This window comes from Canis lupus, chromosome 19, assembly GCF_048164855.1.
Source record: "Canis lupus baileyi chromosome 19, mCanLup2.hap1, whole genome shotgun sequence".
Classification (NCBI taxonomy): Eukaryota; Metazoa; Chordata; class Mammalia; order Carnivora; family Canidae; genus Canis; species Canis lupus.
This window is the reverse complement of record NC_132856.1, coordinates 14791351-14814759: the sequence shown is the minus strand read 5'-3', so window position 1 is coordinate 14814759 and position 23409 is coordinate 14791351. Positions and strand designations below refer to the sequence as shown.

Sequence of the window (23409 nt, the reverse complement as noted above, 5' to 3'; positions counted from 1 at the left end):
GCATGATCCTAGGGTCCGGGGATCGAGTCCCTCATCGGGCTCCCTGCATGGAGCCTGTTTCTCCCTCTGCCTGTGTCTCTGCCTCTGTGTGAGTGTGTGTCTCTCATGAATAGATTTTTCAAAAAATTGTTTAAATAATAATAATCTTCTTGCCTTCCTTTCTGAATCCAAACAGTTCAAAACTTCAAAAAGCCACCTATTTTGCTTCTGCTGAGTGGCATAGGAATAGAGCAATCTGTTGCTGCCATTAATCTATTAAAAATGTCTAAAAGATAAGAAAATAGAACTAGAAATCACTTCTACAGCCATTCATAAGGTGATGATATTCTCTGCATTTTTATTATTACCCAGAGAGAGACAAAATCATATATGCAATAGATTTCTATTATTCAGCCCCTTCGCTCAGGCAACTCAGGCTAGTAAATTTGCGGTAATAACAGTTGACTGTCACAAGGCAGAGACCTCAGTGGCACAACAGACTATTCTCAGTAGTCAGGGTCCAGGACTAGAATATGCAGCAGGAAGATCAAAATTTCTTTTGAGGCAGACTAATTAATTTGATTTATCAAAGCCCAAGGGCAACAGCCCTTAAAATAAAACTTTTTTCAACCCTTAATAAAAGAATCTCTAAGTTACATAGTTCCCCTCACTACAGAGACACTTAACTTGGAGGCTAGGGGCGCTGACCCCTCACACAACTGAAGATCCACGTATAACTTGTGACTCCCCCAAAACTTGACTACTAATAGCCTACTGTTGACTGGAAGACTTACTGATAACATAAACATTCAATTAACATATTTTGTATGTTATATGTATTTTATCCTGTATTCTTATAACAAACTACAGAAAAGAAAATGCTATTGAAAAAATGAGACTACATTTTACTGTACATTGTACTGTACAAGATCCACATATAAGTGGATCCGTGCAATTCAGACCCATGTTGTATAAGGGTCAGCTTTACTTTCTAATAAGATGAAATACTGTACATATTTCTTAATTTCATGATTTCTAATCTTTTACTTCCTTCACAGCAGCTGGAAGAAAGGCAGTCTCTGAGGATGGCTAAGATTTGGCAACACAAATAATAAGACACTTTGTTTTCAGAGAGGCAGTTTCAGACTCAGGCCCAAATCCTACTGTATCACTCATACACACAGGATACACCAAAAAAAAATCACTTCATTTATTTGAACTTCAGTTCCCGGATTTTGTTCAAGAGAGTGAATATTGCCTACATCATGGAGTTATTGTGAAGATTAAAAAAGAAATGTATAATGTGTAGTATAGAATCTAGAAATGTGATGTCCAATACAGTAGACATTAACTATATGTGGCTATTTAAATCAAATTTAAATCATTAAAACTAAATAAATAATTTAAAATTCAGTACTTCCATCACACTAGCCTTATTCCAAGTAATCAGTAGTCACATGTGGATGGCGTCTCCAATACTGAACAGCATAGTTACAGAACATGTTTATCACCACAGAAATTTTTCGACATTGTTAGAGAATGTAGTAAGTGCTCAATAAATGTTCATTTAATCTGTCTGGCATTTTCTCCTTCTCCTCACTAATTCTTCTAAGTTCTCAGGATGCCCAAGATATCTCCATATCAGGAAGGAAAACAATATGCTAAAACTATATATGTGTTTGTCACTTTTTTTCACTCCCAAGAATACTGGAGTTCTAAAAGAGCACAGCAGGGCAGTGCTTACCACAGATAGGAGTACTAATGATGAGGATTTCAGGCCTTGCAGACACTGAGGAAGGTCTTTTTGGAGAAAAATAATACCCACAATATTCCTCAATTTATACCTAAAAATCTACTACTCACAGCAATGACATTGATTTTAACACGTTAACATTTACTAAGATAATGAAAAAGAAAACAGCTTTTTCCTCTGTAAAATTCATTTCACAATAATTTTTTCCTAGTTGGAATATCTAAACATAAGTATAAATTATCAACATTTTTCCAGAGGAACTTTAATCAAGTTAATTTGGGCATTTGAATAAAATTACTTGTATTTGTCTTTTTCTTTCTTTGGTTTCATTTCCCTTCTCCTTCCAAATAACCAGAACTAGAGCTGGGAAACTACCAGAGCGAAAATGCTGAAAGAGGTTTAGAAAGTTGCAGCAATGTAGAATTATAAGCTGAAATTTAACATAATTCCTAAGAAAAATCCTGGTGTCAGATGTTATTTGAGAGTAACTGGTAGAAATTATCTTGTAGACCTTTGTAAACGTGGGCCTAAACATTCTAGATAGATTTCTCAGCAACAAGACATTTGCAGCACTACTTCAAAAGATCCACATCTTTGTTTTCAAAACTGCATATAGCAGAAGCTGGCCAATGGACCTTATTATAAATGAGCCGAAAGGAGATCTAGAACTTTTTAAAAATCATGACGTCCTGCTTATGGGTGGTATCCTAGGTAATACGTAAAGCTACCTTCCCAAGTCAAAAGGAAAATGTGTGAACCCAACTTCTTGAAAGGTTATTGCAAATAAGATGCAAACACAGCAAGTCTGTTCTCACAGCCTTGGTAAAAGTATTTGAATACAGCTGGTAATGAATTTGATCATATGTCTTTGACAACTGAAATTAATTCCCTGTTGGTGACCTTTCAGGTTAAATAAATATATAATTCTCTTGTTTCACCTCTTTATATATTATCAAACAATCCCCACTTGATTGTATACTATTATGAGCTATTATTCTATAATCATCAATCCTGGGTATTTACAACTAAAGTACTTACAATAATAATATTCTGATTGTGATTATATCTTGATGCTTTTTGTTATCATATCAACAAGGTAAATTATGGATTTCATTATACTACAATGCAATGATAATATAGCACATGATGCAAGACTTTCATTCTGCTGAAGCCATATATTTACTAGCAGTATAAACACAAAAACATAAGCTACTGTCTTTTAAAAGGCACAGATATCACAGGATCATAATTTTGTAAACTACCACTCTCAAGTTATTTTAATATAGTCATATTTTTTCTTACTGCAAAATGGTCCACATGCCATCCACTTTTGACATAAAATTTCAGCTACTAAAAAGACACATTTTCTGAACAAATCTCTTTCTATTCTGCTTTTTACAATACTGGACACTTATTATTATCCCTCCTACCAGATATAAATGTTATGGTTTTTTACTATTGTTTGCTGCAAATTTCTATTCATATTATCTTAGGGAGGCATTCTTTAGTGTAAAACACATCAGAAAGGCAAAGTGTTAAAAATAAAAGACACAACTTACCAACTTATAAAATAAACAAAAATTCAGATACCAACTAGCAGCTGTACAGAACAGAGTAGATGATCATCCAGCCCACACCTTCTAGGAATAATAATGGTAATAATAATACACCATTTTCACTGGCTAAATTCTTTGACTACAGTAACAGACACTGACTTAACCTAAACCTAAAAGAATTTGTTATAGGAATACAAATATGTTATGTGAATTAAAAAGGAATCAGAACCAGAAATGACCAGGAGTCAAGAACTGAAAAGTCCTCTCTCCTTCTCACTTATCTGCCTTGTTTTTTTGTCTTGGAAGACTGACTTATCTCTGCCTCTCCATCAATATACCAAATAAAGCTACCTCTTGTTCCCAAATTATACATAGAGTTAGCTGGGTTTTGGTCTCAACCGTTCATAAAGAAAATCTAAGTGGCCTTCTTCAATCAAGTATGCACCAAGAAGTGAAAAGCAGGGATGCCTGGGTGACTCAGCAGTCTGCCTTCAGCCCAGGGTGTGATCCTGGAGACCCGGGATTGAGTCCCATATTGGGCTCCCTGCATGGAGCCTGCTTTTCCCTCTGCCTATGTCTCTGCTGCTGTCTCTGTGTCTCTCATGAATAAATAAATAAAATCTTAAAAAAAAAAAAAAAAGCATGAGTCAAGGCTTAGGAGTTGTGTAATATAAATATGACTATCGGCAAGCCCACCCCATGAGATGGGCTATTTGCAGGGGTGGGAGGGATCTTCTCAGAAGGCAAGGAGTCTATGAGTTGGGCAGAAACCCCAGAAGTATCAACTACTATGCTTCGTTCTCATCAAAATGATTTCATTTACATAATCTTATTTGATATGAGATCCAGTGCTACTCAAAATCTAGTAGTGATAGTTATAACTGGTGCCAAGATTTCCAAACTATTCTATTCATGCTGTCATAAGCACCAACAAATATAGAACTTCTGCTTACTTTAGGCCTTTGATCACTAGCTATAAAGTATATCCCAGATTAAGCTCAGATAATGCTAGTAACACTGTGATAAAGGAATGGCTTCTCAGTACAAAATCATGCAGAACTTAATAAAAGCTCTGGGGAAAACAGAGAGAGAGAGAGAGAACCATCTCAATTAGTCTATTTTTGTTTAAAAAAATGGGAAGGTCATATAGCCATACTTTAGCCAAAGATCATTTAACCTACAGAATATTAGAGTTTTACCATATTGCACATTTTTATTACTGATTAGATTAATTCTTCTACCAATAAAAAAAAGCCATAAGAAATTTGAATAATCAATGTAATATTCAGGCCCAAGGCTTATTCATGGCAGTCAATGTGTGGGCAACTCATTAATGTCCAGAAATACATTTTTTTTTCACCATCTAGCTATAATATTTTTCAAAACAAATTTTGAAGATCCAGGTCCCTAGCAGTGAAAAGCAGGTGTCTAGAGAAAATAAGATAAGTTTTTAGACCTGGAAAAGATGAAAGACTGACGGCTTGGCACTCTCAAGACTGGGTATATCAGCCTGCAAACATCCTCTCATTATTTTAATCTCACACTATATAAAATACTTTTGGATCCTTTGCTAGCAAGATTAAAAACAAATTAAACTGAAGGGCTGACATGAACTGAGTATCTTATTCGGGAAGCACATTCACCGACAACTTCAGGAAAAAAAATAAAATGTATGCTTCAAAATACCATTCCGAAAGGCAGACAAAACTACCAAGAAAGAGCAAGCAAGAAAGAAAAAGAAAACAGCATGACAATCTCAAGTACAGGAGAGTGGTTCTTATTGCTCCTATAATTCTTTATTCCTAACATTCTTATAGTTCTTACTAATTTCTAGGTGTATGTAATTATTTGTTCGCTGGAAAGGAGCTCTCCTGAGGCATCATGTCTTCTTCATGGCCACATTCCCCAAATTGGAAAACATAACACTGCGCAATGTAAACACGGGATTTTAAACAAAATGTAACAATGGGATGTGCATCCTCAAAGACTACAGAAGCAGCACAAAGGTGATTTGGGAGAATGTCAGACTTGAAAAAAATAACTTCAAGAATCCAAGAAACAGGGACGCCTGCGTGGCTCAGCAGTTGGGCGTCTGCCTTTGGCTCAGGGAGTGACCCTGGAGACCCGGGATCGAGTCCCGCATCGGGCTCCCTGCATGGAGCCTGCTTCTCCCTCTGCCTGTGTCTCTGCCTCTCTCTGTGTGTCTCTCATGAATAAATAAATTTTTTAAAAAAAGAAAGAAAAGAAAAAAAGAATCCAAGAAAGAAACCAGAGCCTCAGACTAAGTAAAAAGAAATGAAAACGTGAAACACCACCAAAGTAGAATCAATGTTTGGCCAGGAAACTCATAGCTATGGAGGTCTCGGGCGAGGAAGAAATATAGGGAAGTGCTTTGGTTTGTTCCTCTAGTAACTGGCGATCATGGACAAATTACTCCCCCAGTTTGTTTTAAAGGAGAAAAGGAAGACTTGCAGAAGAATTAGTCAACTCGGGTCATTGCGAGCTCGCGGCGTCTGTAAGACAGAAAGCAGAAACGTCCAGTCACCGGTTGCATCTCCACGACCTGAGCCAGGTTCCTGGATGTCCCGAACGTCTGAGCAGGAAGCAGAAGCCTGGATACGTAGGAACAGTACTGGAAGCCGCGGCGGGAGAGGTGATTGCTGAGGAAGCCCAGGTGAGGCGAGGACAGGGCCTGGGGCAGAAAGCTGAGGGCCGCCCAGCGACCCCGCAGTCAGGAGGGCGCAGGACGGTCGCCAGGGGGCAGCGCGGGCCGGGCAGGCGCCGCCGAAGCTCAAGGACGCGGCGTCTCAGGCAGAGGCGGCAGGACCATCGGGTCAGAGAGCTTTGAAAATGTTCCCCGGATTCACCAATTTCGAGGTTATCAGAATCCCTTGTTGGCGCCGTTTTTTGGGTTTTTTTTTTCTGGGAAACCGAGAACACCGGGAGTGGGCGCCCCCACACCTGCCTCAGGGCGCCCTACACCGCCACTCTGCCGCCTGAGCTCAAACCCTAGCGCGCGCCACCCAACTTCCACGCAAGTCCCAGCACTTCAGAAACCTGCTCCCCCACCCTCACCCCAGCAGTCTCCGCGGGCCTCAGACACCTGACAAAGCGACCTCCCCCACCCAAGCCCTCCCTGGGAGGCTCACAAGAAAAATCAACGCACTTCATTTTGTATTTCAAAAGCTACGTCCGTACCTTCCAAAGCTTTGTGTTATTTGTTGTGCATCTGGCCCAAGAGAGCGAGCCAGACCAAAAGGCAAGGGAGGCTGAGGGTCGAGGGAGGAGGAGACACCCTCACAGGCCACTCGGGAAAGGTGAGAGAAAAACTACGACTCCCATGAGGCGACGGGGCTGCGGGACCGCGGCTCCCAGCATCCTCCGCGTGCCCCAGGGTGGCAGGCGCGTCGAGATGGCGCGAAATGCCCACGAAAGCTGTGGAGCGGTGGCCATGCCATGCGGGATGGCAGCGTCTGAGGAGGAGCCTGAGGCCCCGAGCGAGCGCCTGGATGTCGCGCGCGGCTTGGAGAACGTGCCTGTGAGCGCGTGGCCCCCGGGGACGGAGCCAGAGCCCTTCCAGGTAGGGGGCGGGGCGCGGCCGGCGCCGGCGCCCTTCTCTAGGGGGCGAGCCTTACCCGCCGCGCGTGCTGCGCGCGCAGCCAGCGGGGTGGGACTGGCGCCGGTCCACGTGGGGGGCGGAGCTGGGGGCTCGAGCGCGTTGCTCCCCGGCCTGGCCGTAGTTCTGTGGGCGCCTCTGATACCTCAGGTTGTCTCCCTAGTCTCGACTTTTTTTTTTTTTTTTTAATGATTTGATTGATTTATTCACGAGAGACACAAAGAGAGACAGAGACACAGGCAGAGGGAGAAGCCCCATGCGGGACTCCATCCCTCCATACCCTGGGCCAAAGGCAGCCTGAGCCATCCAGGCGCACCTCGACTTTTTTTTTTTTTTCCTCTTTTTCTTACTCTGTTGGCAGAGCTGTTACCTGCAAGAATGGCTCTCTTCAAAGTACAGATTTGAGTCTTGTTCTATTAACGCTCCCTAATGACCTTAGCAAGAGTATTCCTCTTTGCTCCCCACAGACTGGCAGTTTCCTGAAGGGCAGAACCCGGTGTTTTGTGAGGACCCTGGGAAAGAGCCCTGAGAACCCGGCTTTTTTTTTTTTTTTTTTTTCTTCTTCTTCTTCTTGGCTCTGGCCCCTGAACTCATCTAGGAGTCGGGGGCAAATCATTTTCCTCTGTGGTCTCGTGTGGAAGATAAGGCGTGGGCCCTCTTAATGCATCTCCATTCACTAGGCTTATAAACTTAGTCCCTAGAGTGAGACTTTGCTGAGTCTCCCTCATGCTGTGAGGTCTTGGCCAAATGTAAACTCGCCTCAGCTAAGCCTTGGAATCATACCCCACCCCACCCCTCACCCCCAGCCTATGGTGAAAATAATAGTACCTCCTGGATTGCTTTGAGAATTACAAGTAAAACACACTTCCTAGTTTACTAAAACAACTCAATAAATGTTCGCTACTATTACCACATCAACACCCTTTCTGCTCTACCTTTCCCACCCCTCTGACCTTGGCCTACTCTTTGCCTTCGAAATATGACCAAGAAAACAATTATGTTGGAGTGGAAGAAGTGCTTGGAGGTAGGAGAGCTAGGTTCAGGGTGGAGCCATCTCGGGCTATTTCTTGCAGTCTGAGTTTGTTCATCTGCAAAATGAAAATAATTAAAAATGCATGACCTTTGTCACATATACGGTCAATACCAAGCCCTGTATGTCCCTCCTTCTTCCTAGGGTTGTTGTGAAGATCAAATAAAAAGTAGACTCGGTAGCAGTTTTCAAAGAGTAAAGCAGAATATTAATGTCAGGAAAGGTTATTTTTCCTCAAACTACTTTAGGGCAGTTTTATGGTTAATAATACAATTGGCTAGTACCCTATTAAACACTAATCCCTAAAAGCTTATTCAAGACCAAACATTGCTGAATATCTGGTCAGAAACACTGTAAATGTTTTCTTTATTCAGCAAGTAATTGAGCGTATATAACGTGCTAGGCATTAAGCTAGACCTGGAAGATAAAATGGTGACAACCGTGCCTTTGAGCTTACAGGATCCTATAGAAAGCACTTGGTTGCTATGGCCAGGGGCTGGGGGAGGGGGGGTTAAGAAAGGAGAGAGGAAGCCGTATGATTGATACTTATACCTACAGTTGATAGGCATAAATGAAAATCTGGAGACCAAGCCTCAGTCCCACAGTATTCTAGCTGTGTGGCTATATGCATAGCCCTGGGTAGAGTTAGAGTTACAGAAAGAAGTTAAGGTCCTTCCTCAAGGAGTTTATATAGTCTTACCAAGAAGATAAAACATACTTGAAACATTTATGAAAAACCTAAAAGTGTCTTTAACTAGTTTGCTTTCCTATATTCATGGAGCACAAAACTTGTCTTATGAAAGGTCAAAACTGCTTGCTTACTCCAAGCTCTGCCTTCACAGGCATGTACACACATAAGAATTAAGGCCTGCAAAACTCAAGGTAAAAATAACTCTGTGTCTAGTTTGCTTTTGAGTACTGTGTGAAAAGGCAAAAAGAACATTCACATGTTCACACTGAAACAAGCCTATCATAATGCCATCTGTGTTGAAAGCCACGTAGAAAATAAACTAATTGATTTTCTTGAACGGAGAGTTGAATCTAGCCTTTTTTCAGGTTTCTGAAACCAGTTTCAAACATATTTCTTAAGATTTCAACTTGGCCTTGACAAGAATTATCTGGCTCACAGGCTCTTAATAGCTGCTTGGAGCAAAAACAAACCCATGGGGTAGAGGCCAAGTACAAAGATTCATGTAGCGGGTGTTTTAGAACAACCAAAAAAGGAATGAAGATTTTCACAGCACTTCCTTTAGATTCAGAATCAAGGCCTAGGTTTTAAGCCCAAAATATTATGTGGTGTCGTACTTAAGTTTCTGGGGCTTCAATATAGAATGTGACTTAGAAAAGTCAGACTTTCAATAAGAAATTATCAAGAGCTGCAATCAAGCTATCAAAAGATATTTCCTAAGCCAGCTGCTCAGTATCCAGTACTATGAAAAGTAACCCAACCCTCATTACCATGTCCCAACCAAACCACATGACCATTTGCTTGAGACATGTATTTGTTAGATAAGACTTACACATGTAATCAACCAGAGAGCCATACAGTCTATACCTAAAATTTAGATCCCAAAATTCATGCTATTAATAAGCGCAGGTCTAGTTCACAAAAGAGAAAAAAACTGTATGAGAATAGCCACAGAGCTCATTTTCCTTTTCAACATGCTGTCTCCTGGTTTCCACTTTGGCTTCTCAAGTGACCATGGTTTATTTAAAAAAAAAAAAAAAAAAAAAAAAGAATTAAGTTTTCTGTCAAAAAACTTAAAATCTCTGACCAGTTCTTCTAAGATCTGGTTTCTCTTATATTGTGTGTCACTGGTCATTTTGCATTTATTCCCAACTCTTGCATGATCAGTGTTTGCATTTTGATACATACCAAGAAGAAATTTTTATTATACAAAAAAAAAAAAAAGATAAAAATCCCACTCTCAGTGTCTTCTTTGTATTTTTCTGACTATTTCTAAATCCCAGCACATGCATCTAACAAGCAATAAAGGAGGCAGTATTTGTGGATGAATGAAAGAAGTCTGTGCTGGGTCAATTCTAAGTTTCCCCCTCCTTAAGATGGATAAGTAATGGAAAACAAAAATATAAAAAATTATCTCCTAGACAAAATTTTGGTTTAACTATGTTTGAACCTGCAAAGTTTAACGTCATAATCTTTGTTTTCACCACCCTACCAGAAAGCCTACATAATTCATATTGAACACTTAATGGGCCAGTCACTAGAGTAAGCTTTTTACGTGGAATGTCTCATTTTTTTCCTTCACAGCCACCTGTGAGATAGAAAGGAAATATTTAGAGCAGTTAAATAATGTGCCAGAAATATATGATGTTTTAAATATAAAATCTAGAAATAGTATCTAGAAGCATTTAAGGAAGCTACTATTTTAAAAGTATAAGGTGCCTGGCATTGAGGACAGTGTTAGTTTTTAAATTTAATAATACCTGGGGAACAAGGGCAGATACAGGTATTACTCCTGTTTTATAGATGCAAACCCAAAATTTAGAAGGTAACTTGCCCTAAGTCACAATGCTAATAAGAGCCTGGTTCTGTATGTGTTTCCTTTAGGACATTCCATGTTCTACATTCAGAAGTTCTCCATTGGTTGTCTGGTGTTCAGGCCTGTCACAGGCCTATCTGGCCTCCTGCACACTTTGCCTTAGCCTCATCTCCCAACTGGAGACCTGAATTCTCATTAGCCATGAATATCTTTGACTCAGTTTTCCAGCTATTTTCTGGAATCACTGTCAGCCTTCACTGTGGGCATATCAATCAAGTCATTTGTAAGAAATAGACCAACACAAACTAAGTCAAGCAAAAAAGGGAAGGAATTGCCTCATAACAGCAAAGTCCAAGAGTGCTAACTATAGGAATATCTGGATCTAAGAACTCTAGTGGTGTCATCAGATACTTCTTTTACCACCTCTACCTTTCGCACCCCTGTTCCCCTTTCCTCTGGTTGGCTACACTACTCAGTAGGTCTTATGTGTGAGGTAGAACTGGAGAATGCCAGGTGGACATGTGGAATGAGAATGTCTCTTCCTGATAGTTTGAGCAGAAGTCTCAGAATTTTTTTTTCATTGATATGTCTTAAGTACTGTGCCGACCCATGAACCAAACACTGTTGAAAGGAGCAAGAAATGACCTGATTAGCCAAGTCGCGGTACCAGCCCAAACTGGATCCTCATCCAAACCAATGAGACAGGAGTGGGAACGGTTCCCCTGGGAGGAGTCAGGGTGCTTTTATCAGAAGAAAAGGAATGTTGGATAGGTAAAAATATGTCCTCTTATGGTCTCATTCCCCAAGCTTTGATCTCTCCTGGGTTTAGGGTAAGCAAAAAACCCTCAGGGTAATAACCTTTTTTGGACCAATTTGGCCCTGGGCTTTGCTCCAGGAAGTAGAGGACAGACTATGGAAAGAGTTACAAATTGGGAGCATTTAAGCTCATGTCAGCTGACTCCCAGTTTGTAACATACTTAACATTAGCTTTCAGATTCTCAAAAGTTAACAATTTGCATGGCATATTATTTTTTTAAGATTTTATTTATTTATTCATGAAAGAGGCAGAGACATAGGCAGAGAGAGAAGCAGGCTCTCTGTCGGGAGCCCCATGCAGGACTCTATCCCAGGACCCCGGGATCAGGACCCGAGCCAAAGGGATGCTCAACCACTGAGCCACCTAGGCGCCCTGGCACATAAATATTTGAATAGAGTATCAGGTCAATGACATCAGATTATTTCTAAAAGCGGTTTTCCTATACATAGTTAGATACCTGAAAAGATGAATAATTACATAATCGTATGTTAATGTAGAACACAGGTTTCAAAAGATTATTCTCTAGTATAGCCATTTTTCTAAATCAGGTGAAATATCTTTTTGTTTTTTTGTTTTGTTTTGGTTTGTTTTTGTTTTGTTTTTTTTGAAATATCTTTTTGGAATAGTATTTTACTGTTTATGGAGGAGAAAATGAAGATCTATGGAGAAAAAATGATTTGTGATTAAGTATTGGTATCAGGGTTAAGGATTACATCCATCAAGGGAAAACAAATATTCTCTTTAAACAGGAAGTTTATCCAAAGGTCTCTCTTATCCTTTGGAAGGTGTCATTTGGAATTAGATGCCCTTTATAATCTGTGTTTCTAAAAGACCTTAGATTGTGCATCAAGTTTAAATTCCCGAATTTTAAAAAAACTGTATCACTAGATTCTCCAGGGTCTTTTAAAAATATATTAATAAGAATAAGCAAATAACAATATTTTTTCAAACCTATCCATATCCAAATAAGTTCAACAAAGAATAATATGTTCTTCTGGTTAGAAGACTACAGTAAGTCAGGCTTGATTACAAAAGGAGTTATCTGTGTCCAAAAAAAAAAAAAAAATCACTTTACAGTATAGTGATTTATACAGTACATCAAAAATATGTGCGCCTTTAAGAAGAAATCAGTTTAAAAGAATTCTTCATGAAAAGTTTAACAAAGAGATGATAAAATCTTCATTTTACAAGTACATTTTAAAATGTCTCAGTAACCATTTACATTTCAACCTTGACTCTTAAAAGCTGGAAGTAGATTCTGTATAAGACAGCAGTCATTGAATTTGACTGATAGGGCATCTTTTTCTAAGCCATTCTTTATCCCTTTAGGACATCTCCACTAAGCTAAAGCTGTAAGAAATGACACAAACAAGAGAAGCTATTTCCGCTCTCCCACCCCCAAATCACTTTTTAAGCAGCGTGTTGGCCTTCCCCCGCAGGTACTCCCACTCATCCTCCTCCTCATCTTTCACAAGAGGATGTCAATCCTTACCCCAGCTTAACGTTTTTTTAAAATACAGGGTTTTGAGCCTAACTGGATAGCTCCACCGAGGCCTCCACAGGTAGTGTAACTACATGTTGTTTAATACTTTCTCCAAAGCTTGGCCCAGAGACGCAATATTAGTGCATGATTGACTGACATACACGGCCCAGATATCCTTCTAGATACTCTAAAATCTATCCATGAATTAAGGCCTGTGCGGCTGGTCCCTTGCAGTACTACTGCTACTGATTGTGCTGTGGCAGCATGCCAAAAAGCCTTTATTGAGAGTCAGAATGAAAAACAGACCATGAAACTGTTTTCTGGAAAAGAATGGTATAGACAGACACATTGTGAAATTTCTCTCCAGTCTATATCAGAAAAAGTCAATGCTTCTTCTGAACTGTGAGATTATTTCTTATGGATAATGCAAGCCATACATCTATTTGTATTTCCCTCTTTGAAGAGGCTGTGCTTAGGCAAAACCAAACGTCCAGTTTATTTCTGCTACATACTGTGTATGTCAAAGCTCACTCAACTAGCTCTTCTTTTTCCCTTCACCTTATATTTATGTATTGTTCATTTATCTTAATTCCTTGTATGTCTCATTAAATCCTTTTTGGAGGGGTACCTGGGTGGCTCCATGGTTGAACATCTGCCTTAGGCTCAGGTCGTGATCCCAGGGGCCCTAGGATCCAGTGCTGCATCATGTTCCCTGCAGGCAGCCTGCTTCTCCCTCCGCCTATGTCTCTGCCTCTCTCTGTGTCACTCTTGAATAAATAAATAAAATCTTTTTTTAAAAAAATCCTTGTTGGAACAAAGCAGGTGTGATATTGTGATTTTTAAAAAATATGTATTTGCTCTTTGCCTCCATTTCTGGCACAGAGCTCCTAAAACCCTTGTTATTTACTAAGTAATGAGAGCCTCAAAAAGGTATCTGTTGTTATATTAATGAGGCGAGTTTTGGAAAAACACCTGAAGATGACAGCTGGCTGCCAACCAGCTGGTTGGCTGTGGAGCCAACCATATGATTAGAGTGTTGCAACTTTCAGTACCCTCACCCCTGACCTCCAACTGGGAGAGGGGCTAGAGGTTGAATCATTTGCCAGTAATAGCCAGTGATTTGATCAATCATGGTTATGTTATGAAGCCTCCATAAAAACCTAAGAAAACAGAATTTGGAGAGCTTCTGGGTTGGTGAACACCTGAAGGTGCTGGGAGGGTGGCTTGCCTGGAGAACCCATGAAAGTTTTTCTCCCTTTCCCCATACCTTGCTCTAAGCATCTCTCCCATCTGGCTGTTCCTGAGTTCCTTTTATAATAAACTGGTATCTAGTACATAGGATTTTTCTCTGTGAGTTCTGTGAGCTATTCTAGCAAATTAATCAAATACAAGGAGGGGATTTTAAGAACCTCTGATTTACAGCTTGTCAGCCACAAGTTCAAATAATAACCTGGACTTATGACTGGTGTCTGAAGTCCAAGGAGGAGGTCATGGGAACCTTTGATATGTAGCCCTTCAGTCAGAAGCACAGTTGACAACCTGAGCTTACAACTGGTGTCTGAGGGGGTGGGGAGCAGTCTTAGGACTGACCCCTTGAACTGTGGAATGTGATGCTATTGGATAGTGGCAGAATGGAGTTGAGTTGTAGGATACCCACCTGGTGTCTGAAGCATTGCTTGTTAGAGGTGTGGGGAAACTCCCACCACTACCACCACCACACTGAAATTGGTTCCAAGAACACTAATAGCAGTTATAAATAAATGAGTTACATTCCATATAAGCAAGAATTATTCTATACATAAAGAAATATGCTGGGCTCATAAGAGATACTTTCATCTTCAAGGTTTGGAAATATGCTTCATTATGCTAGTAAGGAAATAACTAGAGATCAGGTCTTACATAGAGATTTTGGACTTGAGACTTTCTTTTTCTGTAATATGAGAAACTTTTCTATATTATCTCTTTATCATTTAGTAAAAACATTTCTGTATATATATATATATAATACATCTACATTTATTAGTATCTATATAACAAATATGATTTTTGGATGCAATTTCTTGGCCAATGCCTATTTTTAATTTTATGAAGACTCAAATAAAACTATAAAGTAATAGTGTCTTTTTTAAACATCAAAGAGTATTTAGGAATTTAGACCATCATTAAATTGGGAATTCCTAAGAAAAATCAGTGGAAGACTCTTCCAAAAGCATTTTTCATTAATTTATTTATCATTCGTGACTTTCTTCTCCCCAAAAAGCATCTGCAGTGACTCACAATAAAATACATATATGCATTTATATTGTCAGATAAATGTAAAAAGATCAAGTGCCAAGAATAAAATACTTAACTGCTTTAAAAACTAAATTCAGCACTGATCTTTCTGATATCCAAAGCTAAGAGGGGAAAAAAATGAGTTCTAAACCCTTCAATTTTTGATAAGAGAAAAACATATATTTTTTCTTTTAGTTACTCCATACCTAAAATGAAACCACAGAATTTTAAATCCAAAAATTAATCTTATTTTTTAAATTGAAGAGATATGTTTCAAACAATATCTTAGTATATGTTGTCAGTTTTGTTTTAATCTATTTTTTTATATGTTGGAATTGGGAAGTGTCTCATCCAAAAGCTGCTTGAAATGTGGGGTGTCTGGGTGACTCAGTAAGTTAGGCAGCTGCCTTCGGCTTGGGTCGTTATCCCAGGGTCCTAAGATTGAGCCCTGGTGGGTCAGGTTCCCTGTTCAGTGGGGAGTCTGCTTCTCCCTCTCCTGCCTGCCGCACCTCCTGCTTGTGCTTCCTCTCTCTCTCTCTGTCAAATAAATAAATAAAAATCTTTTAAAAGAAACAAGAGAAAGATATATATGAAATACATGACATGCCATGCTAACTTAGAGCATTTCTATTTTTTGCAGTATACTCCTGACCATGTAGCTGGACCTGGAACAGACGTTGATCCTACACAAATAACCTTTCCCGGATGCATTTGCCTCAAAACTCCCTGCCTCCCTGGTACTTGCTCCTGTCTCCGTCATGGGGAGAACTATGATGATAATTCGTGCCTTATAGATATAGGATCAGAAGGAAAGTGTGCAAAGCCAGTTTTTGAATGCAACGTCCTATGCCAGTGCAGTGATCACTGCAGGAACAGAGTAGTCCAGCAGGGTCTGCAGTTCCAACTCCAGGTGTTCAAGACGGATAAGAAAGGCTGGGGACTTCGTACCTTGGAATTTATACCAAAAGGACGGTTTGTCTGTGAATATGCTGGTGAGGTTTTGGGATATTCTGAAGTACAGAGAAGAATTCAGTTACAAACAATACAGGACCCAAATTACATTATAGCCATTAGAGAACATGTTTACAATGGGCAGGTAATAGAAACATTTGTTGATCCTTCCTGCATAGGAAATATTGGAAGATTTCTTAACCATTCTTGCGAGCCAAACCTGTTGATGATTCCTGTCCGAATTGACTCAATGGTACCAAAGTTGGCACTTTTTGCAGCCAAAGATATTTTGCCAGAAGAAGAACTCTCTTATGATTATTCAGGAAGATTTCTTAATCTAATGGACAGTGAAGACAAAGAAAGGCTAGATCATGGGAAAATAAGAAAATGTTGTTATTGTGGTGCCAAATCATGTGCGGCTTTCCTGCCTTACGACAGTTCACTGTACTGCCCCTTAGAAAAGCCAAACATCAGTTAGGAGTAAAAAACAGGAGAAACACGTTAGATCTCTCTCAGTGGGCAAGAATCAGAAGGAACTGGGCATGTCCAGCTCAGCCCCTTCCTTGATCCTCTCTCAGAAGCAGTTTAGCCTGGGGGGAAGTCTGCTCTGTGCTAAGCACTTGTGCTTCGCTACAGGGGAGACCAGTGGTGGTCTGGCTCTGCCTGTGTCTGGCTGCAGAAGTTTAACTCAGGAAAATGGCAAAGACTATAAATTGTCTAACAACACTCCTTCTTCCCTTCTATAGTAGCATTCTTAATTTTTAGTTCGGTACTTTTGCTAGTTAGATGTGGCTAAATGACTACGTTTTAGCTAGTGAGATAGAAGCAAAAAAAAGATGTGTCTTTAAATGGAGACGTTTTTCCTTATCCCACTCTTTCTTCCTGTTGGCTAGAATGCATGCATTTAGCTGGAGCGGGGACATCCACCCTAGACCCCGGAATGACCCTAGAAAAGGAGGCCATACATAGCTAATGAACAAATAGGAAAGGAGCCTTTTCTGCCAGATACTCTGAAACTCTCTCACTCCTCTGGACTTTTAGGTGAGAGTCTCTCCCTCATTTAAGCCACGGTTAGTTTCAGTTTTCTAGCACTAGCACCAAACCTCATTCTAATGATCCAAGGAAACCCTTGTGGCTACATACCGAAGCCTTGCTTTCCCATCAATTTTATCAGTAATAAAGCTGATATTTTCATTTCTGTCTGACTCATGCATCTTATTTCTCATTTGCTTAGAGACATAAATCAAGGAAAAGGGCATGGTTGACTATCACCTGCTAAAACCCTAATAACTACCATGAGTAGTGAAAAATATAACCATGGCACTAACTTCCATATACCTAACCAAAAAAAGTCTTAGAGGAAACACATTATAAAATTTTTACTCTATACTGGCTATATTCCAAATATTGTGAAATTGTGCTTCAAAACTTTATAAACAACTTCCCTTCTCCATGTATTAATAACAAAAAAAATAACCCTATCAACACTACAAGAGGGGATGGAAGTTTTATAGTTCCATTTAAACTTCTAGAGAGGCAAACATCTTTAACTTCCTTCCTTAAAGCAAGGATATTAGAAAAACAATATGGAGATTTATCAGATATTTTGAAAGCTAAAATAACTATTTGGGTCCTATAGTATTTAATAAGTTCATTAATTTCTGCTCTACTGCATTTAAACCCTACCACCAGGAGGCCCTAACACTTTATAAGTTAAAGGGATCCACATTATACATAACATCACTTTTATATGATATCATAAGTAAGACAGTTGTTATATACTTTAAATGAGTGAAATGTATGGCATAGGAATTTTATCTCAATAAGCTATTAAATAAGAAGTATATTAGGGTTTGCATGTTTGAATTATATTATTTTCAGAAATGGTTCTGTGCAAATAAAGAATAGAGAGTGCTCATAAAATGTCCTACACTACAAATGTGTGATGTCAAACACAGAACAAATTTTTCCTCCAATCTAATCATTTCTCCCTGCAAACCTTCCTCTAGAACTTTGCTTTCTCTGAAGGAGTCCTGCTTGTGGCAAAGCAGCTTGTATCACTCATTTCAAGATGGACTTTCTTCTCCCCATAAGCACTTCTGATAACCAAGGTACTTCAGAAGCAGTAAGGAAATAGAAGGAAAATGTTTGGCTCACTGTTTAATTCTATAGATACTCTTTCCTACTTCCTTTAGCCCTTTCTCTGTTGAGTATCAGAGATACTCCCAGAGGACAATCTTAAGAGACATAAGCAGCATCTTTCTCTTGGTGCCTCTGCCAGAGACAGAACTCACTGAACACGGACCCTGGGAATTTTCTGTACTCATGCACAAGTTTATTCTTAAACAGCACATAGCCCTGGAAATCAGATTCCTAACATAAGAGTCCACATAGTCTATTCCAGGTCTTTTCTAAACACTGAGTTAACTGCATTTACTTTCTTGCCTTGTTTCTACAAATGGTGACACTTCTGTTTTTGAGAACAAACATTAAAAGATATATATTTTTTTATTATCTTAAAATATATATAAACTTTACAACTAAAAAGTACTGCAAACTCGAAGTTTAAAAGGTGGCATATATCTTCATGAAATTAAAACATAAAAATTGGCTTTGAAGTCAATTTCCACTGACTTCATTAAGAATGTGGAAATGTGGGGGCAGCCCAGGTGGCTCAGCGGTTTAGCGCCGCCTTTGGCCCAGGGTGTGATCCTGGGGACCCGGGATTGTGTCCCACGTCAAGCTCCCTGCAAGGAGCCTGCTTCTCCCTCTGCCTATGTCTCTGCTTCTCTCTCTCTGTCTGTGTCTCTCATGAATAAATAAACAAAATCTTTAAAAAAAGAATGTGGAAATGTGTATCTTGGAAACGATTTTGGCCCAAGAATAATAAAGATCATACTTGGAGAATACAGCTTTCCAAATTTCTTTTTTTTTTTTTTTGATGATTTTTTAAAATTCCTCATTAATGTTTACAAATTATCAGTGGCTAAATGAAAAATTTTTCTTTAACCGAAAAGATTCTTTCTCCCTCTTGTTCTCAATATGAGGTCTCAGTACCAGTTAGCTGGGCAGCATAAGGCAGGAGTGGATTCAGGACATTGATAGACAAACTTGGATAGACAGATTTTAAACACAGTCTTCTTAAAAAGGGGAGGGAGGTGGAATTTGCCCAAATTGTTTTCATTCCCTTGAGTGTTCAAAGTGTTTTATTTGTGTAGCATATTTCTAATTACAGCTTTGGCACTGAAATTTATTAGTGTTGAGCAAGTCACTGAACTACCCTAAGTCTAAATTCCCTTTTCTGAATAGAGCAATATTGGGAAGATCAAATGAGTTAACATTTGTGAAGGATTTAGCACAATTACTCAGCAGCATTAAGATCATTACAAGTGTTAACAAAGATGTGGAGCATTTGGAACCTTCATATATTGCTGGGGGACTTGTAAAATTACACAACTATTTTGTAAAGCCTTTGGGTTACTTCCTTAAAATATGAGATATAAAGTTACCACATGTTCCAGTAACTCCATTCCTAGGTGTAGACCCAAGAGAAAAGAAAACATGTCCACAGAAGAGCTTGTGCACAAATGTTCTTAGTGGCATTATTCATAATAGCCAAAAACCTGGCACACCCCAAATGTCCATTGACTGTTGAATAAACAAAATGCAGTATCCTTACTGTGGAATATAATTCAGCTAGAAAAAGCACGAACTACTGAGATACGCCACCACATGGATGATTCTTGAAAATTTTATGCTAAGTGAAGGAAACCAGGCTACATATTAAATGATTCTATTTCAATGAAATACCCAGAATAGGCAATTCCATAGAGATATAAAGTAGATTAGTATTTGCCAGTGGCAGGGAGGGAGGGTGGGAGGTATAGGAAGTGATTGCTAACAGGTACAGAGTTTCTTTTTAGGGTAAATATACTAAAAACCACTGTCAGGGGGGAGTTTTATGTTATGTGAATTATGCCTCCATTAAGTCATTACAAGAAAAGGAAAGAAGACATAGGTGCCTTTCCCTTGGAAGCTGGTTCCCGATAACGCTGAATGCTCCTCTCAGGAAACACACTTCAGGGAAATGCTTCTCCACTCATCTTATATCCTCAAAATAAAACAGAAGTGTGCTTAATGCTGTGATTGTGGCCATTACCACTATCAGAGATGTGCACTGCTTCAGAGTGCAGTGAGATTTTGAAGAGCAGAAGTGTTTGGCTTAATTAGAACATGAATGAATGAATGAATGAATGAATGAATGAACTTGTCGTATGCTTCCTCTCGGCATGAATTCAATTCTTAAATAACAAAGTGTGGCTCCCTTGTAGTGCTGAATGTCAGTTTTCTTGCTTCTCTTTCTGTTTGTAGTTTTGGAGGTACTCCCACATTAGCACTGTATTCATAATAGTTGCACATGGAAACAAATAGTTTGCAACATTAAACAATTCATATTACTTTTAAACCTGTAGATGTGTGAGTCTAGAAGTTTGATATTGGTTCTGCATGTTATTTCACAGTTGATTCTCATTACATTAAGAAATAGTTAAAATGGCAATTTAAGTGATAGTTGTTTATTTATGAAATTAAACTATGTTCTACAATAATAATTTACTAAATGTGATCTCATTACAGTGTTTGAACAGGATAAGTAAATTTCATGGTTTATTTTCAACTCTGTCTTTGCAGGGTGAAGCTTTTTCAAATTGAAATTAATAAATTATCAAAGAGCTATGCTGACTCCAGAAAGATGGTCCATTTGGTATCATTGTTAATAGAACATCAACTATGTGAAAATCTTGCTTATAACAACACAATCAATGATTTTACTAAAAAGAATATAAGAAAAAAACAGATTTTTTTGAAATAAATATGTAACAATTTATGATGCAGGTCATAATTTTATTATCCATCTAAACATGGCCAGCTCAGTTGGATGCCCAGGCATGAATGAGAATAATTAAATTTAGTCATATTTGATATTTTGCCAACTTTAAAAAAACACAACTTTATACATGCTTTCCATTCTTGTGGTTATAAAGATATTTTTGTCTGAGTAGGAAGAGAACTTGGTTTATAACTTTTAACTATTTCTACATATTGCCCATGGCTCTCTCACAAGCTGACCTGGCACACCCCAAATGTCCATTGGGGTGTGCCAGGGGAAGGAAGGAACTAGCTTCCCTGGCAAGGCTCACATGAAATAATGGATGTGTATAAGCTATAAAATACCTTGTAGATTTAGATATCATTTCCGACATATTTCTGGGTTAACACTGTGGTATGCAGAACAGAAAAAACAGCATATTATCATAGACATCTTTGGTTACATCAATATTCATGGTACATCAGGTTCTTGGTGGTACAGGTTATAGAAATATTAGAATAAATGACCAAAGGGGGTTGTTAGTCATTTAAATGAAAGGATACCTGTCTTTGGTCATTTAAGCATAGCTAGACTTATAAGCAAAATCTCAAGTTGGAGTTCCCTTTTGCCTTATAACTATTAGGGATTTCCCCAGGATAATAAAAATCCTCTCTCTTCTTGTAGATATTGTTATTTAGCATTAGTTTTTGCCTCATTACCCAAAACTACAAGTCATCCGGACCTTTTACTCCTCCGAACGGCTGATCAACCACTAAATCCTATAAATTCCCTCCATGATACATGTCTGAAATCCATTTTATACACCTTGTAACTGTTTTATGCCATGTGTCCATCATTTCTTCCCTGCAACAGCCTCTCTCACTCCAGCTTCACCATCTCCACTGTGCATTCTCCCCACCTCTAAACCCATCCATGACTTCTCATCACAACATGACGAGAAGGCCCCTGACTGCCTTTCCACCTCATCTCTCACTTTTATTTCTCTCTTTGAAAAGCCATGACCTCTCTCATCCCTCATCTTGACAACTGGTATTCCCTTCTGGAAGAAGCTTAAGGAAGCAGGTTGATTACCTTTGCCTGCAGAGGGCATTAGAAGGAGTGTGTGTGTGTGTGTGTGTGTGTGTGTGATTTACTTTGAATTACTCTTACCCTTGCCTTCTTTGTAGAGAATATTCTGGATTTTCTTCATCCTGAAATCTTATTCAGATATTGTTGGGACTTCTTACCCTCCATTTCCTATGCTGCCTGTTTACATGCGTACTAGGTAGCTAAAATAACAAGAGAACCAGCAATATATTCTATTTTATTTCCTTTTCTCTTCTTCCTTCCTTTCCTCCTTCTCCCGTGTGTTTGCTGCTAGCTGGCTATTCCCCACTTCCATAGCCTGTTGTCTCCTTGTCATTTACCTTCCTCCACCACCTGCCCAGTCTTGTCCTAAAGACCACATTCCCACGGTTGAACTGGGAAAATACAAATTATTTGATTTATCATATAACCATGCCTGCCAGGTACTGCTTGGCTAACTTTGTTAGTCCTCTGGTCCAGACATATTCAAAGCTCCCTGTTTATAACGGCAGCCAATTACAGAGTGCTGATGCCACTAATTACAATCTCCACGTCCCATGGCCTCTGCTCACCCATGCCCTCCTCTCTGACCAGCCCACATTCCACCTTCCTCCTACCCCTTGACCACTTCTTCCTTCTTTTCCTAAACGTCCACCACCTCAAAGCATTTGTGAATAGTAGGTGGACAAAGAAAAGTGCTTCCAAACAAATCTGAGACTTATTTCTCCTGGCCTGTATTTGAACATAATTGAACTCCTCAATTAGAGCTTCCATTTGCCCTCAAGAGGTTTTACATTTGTTTATATTGTTTATATTGGAGATGTTTGCTTTGTTATCAATCTGTTACTCCTGTCTTCCTCAACTCATTAAAATAACCTCTTTCCCCTCCCCTCACCTCCTTCTGCCCTACCCCCCAATCATGGACTCATTGGTATACATCTTCAGCCCTTTTCAAGGGTGGAAATTAAGGACAGCTCAAAGACTAATCCTTGACCTTCAACAGACACCAGAATGTCCCACTATCCTAAATGGCCCTATAGAAATTGCTCCCAAAATTCTGACTAATTTAAGACAATGTTAGCTATTAAATTTTTGACTTTTTAGAAGAGTATTTCACAGTAAACTAATACTTACTATCACCATCCTTCCAGAAAGAAAAAGCATTTTAACACAAGGAAAAGGGGCACAAAATCACTTGAAATCTCTTAGCAGTTCTTCAAATGAAGTCAGTATAGCTTTAGAAACAATATGACACGTTGTCCTTACTTTTCTTTGCCAAGACCAGCACTTGGGAAGTATTTCTGGCTGACCTAATTAGTCATCTAAACAGTTCTGTTATTCATTCATTCATTCAATTCATTCATTTGTCAAATACCTAGTTTGTGCTATTTGGTGTGAGGTCGACTTCTTGAGCTCTTAATTCATTTAGCAAGTGTTTGTGAGCATCTACTATGCTACATTCTGGACATTGGGACAAAAAACAATCTTTATTC

The 23409-nt window shown here is 39.1% G+C and overlaps 1 protein-coding gene and 1 long non-coding RNA gene across 28 annotated transcripts in view; one reads left to right on the top strand and one right to left on the bottom strand.

Moving 5' to 3' along the window:
* The window catches only part of LOC140609928 (uncharacterized), a 618500-nt gene extending 611596 nt beyond the window's left edge, over window positions 1-6904 (bottom strand). For 19 of the 27 annotated variants that reach the window (XR_012011659.1, XR_012011658.1, XR_012011667.1 and 16 more), the window contains exon 1: window positions 6487-6904. This is a non-coding gene — a long non-coding RNA (uncharacterized lncRNA). Of the gene's footprint in view, window positions 1-5603 lie in introns of all 27 variants that reach the window. The other 8 variants (XR_012011665.1, XR_012011661.1, XR_012011669.1 and 5 more) reach the window with 6 other exon arrangements.
* Window positions 6033-17161, top strand: LOC140609926 (histone-lysine N-methyltransferase SETMAR). The gene is made up of 2 exons (XM_072785317.1): window positions 6033-6868; window positions 15653-17161. Exons 1-2 carry the CDS (start codon window positions 6629-6631, stop codon window positions 16439-16441), a joined length of 1029 nt encoding a protein of 342 aa, XP_072641418.1. The 5' UTR covers window positions 6033-6628; the 3' UTR covers window positions 16442-17161.
* Window positions 17162-23409: the final 6248 nt, after the last annotated feature.